At 30.1% G+C, this 2,787-nt stretch overlaps 1 protein-coding gene across 1 annotated transcript in view; it reads right to left on the bottom strand.

The window, feature by feature from the left end:
- The window catches only part of LOC108749270 (cilia- and flagella-associated protein 58-like), a 98,509-nt gene that overhangs the window by 64,515 nt on the left and 31,207 nt on the right, over positions 1 to 2,787 (bottom strand). The window contains exon 2 of the mRNA XM_018487849.1: positions 1,452 to 1,863. Within this exon, the coding sequence (XP_018343351.1) occupies positions 1,452 to 1,863 (412 nt within the window). The remainder of the gene's footprint in view (positions 1 to 1,451; positions 1,864 to 2,787) is intronic.

The following is a 2,787-nucleotide window of genomic DNA, read 5'->3' as shown; positions in this document are numbered from 1 at the left end:
TTAAGTTGTAATTTTTAAATTAAACTTATAATTCCTTTATGTCCAATCTCGAAAATTAGGCTCATTTTAATAAAAGTTTTATTAATATGTAGCCAAAGATGTAGCTTAAAATACATTAATCTTTATTTTAATTATCTCAGTCAAATTATCCCGGTCGCGGGACTAGTTGAATCGGATGGAATGCATTAGAAAAAATGTATTCTTTTTTTTATTAATTATCACACAATTTTCCCTTATTATTAAAATATTATTGGGTAGTCAAATGTATGTAGTAAGTGGTGTAGAATTCATTTTTTTGATAAATTTTTTAATTAAAAAAATTTAAAACTGAAAAATGAGTCTTTTAGCCCTGGTCTTCCCTATACATATATTATGCATGTGTTATGTGTTCAAGCATGTTTTTTACCGCGCTCTAGCGAAAGTATATACTGCACAAAAAAACTTGTAAGACATAATTTGTAGAAGATTTACTCAGCTTTATTTTTGAAAATAACTATTTTTGCAGTAGAATGCGAGATATTTCAAAACTCCAGAAAAAATGCCATTTTTTCGCTGTTTTTTCAATATAGTGGCGCTGGCAGCAAAAAAAAGATGGCAAACATTGACTGCAGTTCAAAATACCTCAAATTATGATCCTACCAAATATAAAAACTCCTACATTTACTGCGATCAAATAAAGTTTTTAGCTCTCTGGGTACTGAGCTAGAAAGCCATTGTGAGATAAAATAACATCACTCACCCACACACACACACACACACACACACACACACACACGCGCGCGCGCGCGCGCGCGCACACACATACACATGCACACTCACACGACACACATACGCTCGCGTACAGTGTCCTTTGATAACCACAAGGCAAATTATACTGCATGATTTCAATTATGTATAAAAATAGATGTACGTATGAATGAGTTATATAGAAAGTTTCATAATTGATTCGATAGAGCTTGTGGACAGGTAGAGCGGACTGAGACGAAAGGTCCTCTACCATTTTATAATTTTCGCAATAGTTAACAGGATATAAATTACTACAAATTGTTGAATATTGGTCTTCAATAATTTTTTCTTAAATATTATCAACTTTTTAGAAAAACAGCAAAAGAAAAATATTGTTTATTTTCTTCTCATAAAATTCTAAGAATTTTTTCAAAATTTTTTATTAACTTTTTAGTATTATTAACTTTTAGTATTTTCTTATTTTTACATGAGAAAATACGGTATCAAAAAATTCTAAATAAAATTCTAAAAAAATTCTCAGAACTTTATAAATTTTGACTTTGTTGGGAAGCTATTAACTTATAGATTATGTTTAACGTCTTCTTCTTAATTTTTATATAAATATTTTTGCTAATAGTTTTATACAATCTCTGGAATTAACAATCGCGAAACATTTGTTCACACTTACTATTACCTAGAACTTTTGTAAATATTTTATACTTTACCTTCTGTTCTAATTCTTGTAGTGCTGTGCTAAATCTATCCCTTTGTTTCTCTACAACTTCCATTTGTGTTTTCATGCCGTCGATGGTTTGTGTCAGTTTATCCAGTTCATGTTCCATCTTTTTTTTGCCATATCTACATAATACTAATTCGTGATCTATTCGCTTGATTCGCTCATATGCGGTCTCCTTGCTAAGAATAATTTTATTTTTTTCTCGTAATAGATTTTTGATACGTTGTTTGTCCTCGAGTTGTTCCTTGCGACAGGTTTGAGCATCTTGTTCAACATTCTTGACATTAATCAAAGTTTGCTTTAATTCACGCTTCAGTTTGGATTGTTCAGATTCCGTTTTCAACAATCGTTTGTCTATCAAATCCTTCTCATGTTTATATTTGACGTTGTCCTCTTTTGTTCTAAAACATTTATTATTTATTGTAAAATCGGACTTGTGGCAATGATACAATTAAATATATAATACAATCTGTTTTACAAGACGCCCCGAAAATCATGAAGCTATGGAAGTCAGGCGCGCTAATTCGTGCATAAAATAATTATATATCCTTTTTAAAAATAAATAAATAAAATATAAATTTAATTCTCAGTCAACCATTAAAATCTTACGACATTTTACTTTAAATCTTACAAAATTCTTGTAGGGGAGACCGGGGTACCATGGGAACTGTTAAAAAAAATGCAGAATGTTTAGGTTGATGCAATTGATATCATATGATTGTTATTTAGTTACCCATATTATGTATCTAGATGGCAGTGATGCACTTCCATTATCTTTCCATATACATGCCATTAAAAAATCTCATGGTGCGAAAGTGATTATTTTACCTCTGACAATTTCTTATATGTTGTTTCTATAAAGTATGATATAGTTATTACGAGTTACATACGTGATTCTACACATCTTTCTGCATTTTGTCTGCAGTACAGGTAATCATTTATTGTTTACTTCGATGTTATAGTTTACTATCTTTCATATTTAGATATATCGGGGCACCATAGGTCATATACTAACAAGAGTTTAGAACAATTTGCGTAACTGCAGGACCGAATATGCATAAAAAAATTATGTAATCGTATTTTACGTGTGTCTTTATGATATAAATGTAATTAGATAAATTTCTTTATACATATGGTTATGTATAGACTTCAAATTTGTCTGGATAGGCTAGATCAGGTTAAGTTTTCGTGATGTAATTGGGCAAATTCTTTTATATTCTTTCAGAAAACGATAAAAATGGTTAGGAAATATAAAAGAAGATCGTCTAAGGGTACATATAAGGAAACTGATATAAAAAAAGCAATTGATTTGATTGCTAAAGGAG

The sequence above is a fragment of the Trachymyrmex septentrionalis genome, unplaced genomic scaffold, assembly GCF_001594115.1.
Source record: "Trachymyrmex septentrionalis isolate Tsep2-gDNA-1 unplaced genomic scaffold, Tsep1.0 scaffold288, whole genome shotgun sequence".
NCBI classification, from domain to species: Eukaryota; Metazoa; Arthropoda; class Insecta; order Hymenoptera; family Formicidae; genus Trachymyrmex; species Trachymyrmex septentrionalis.
Note: the sequence above shows the minus strand (reverse complement) of the source record. Positions and strands in the feature narration are given on the sequence as shown.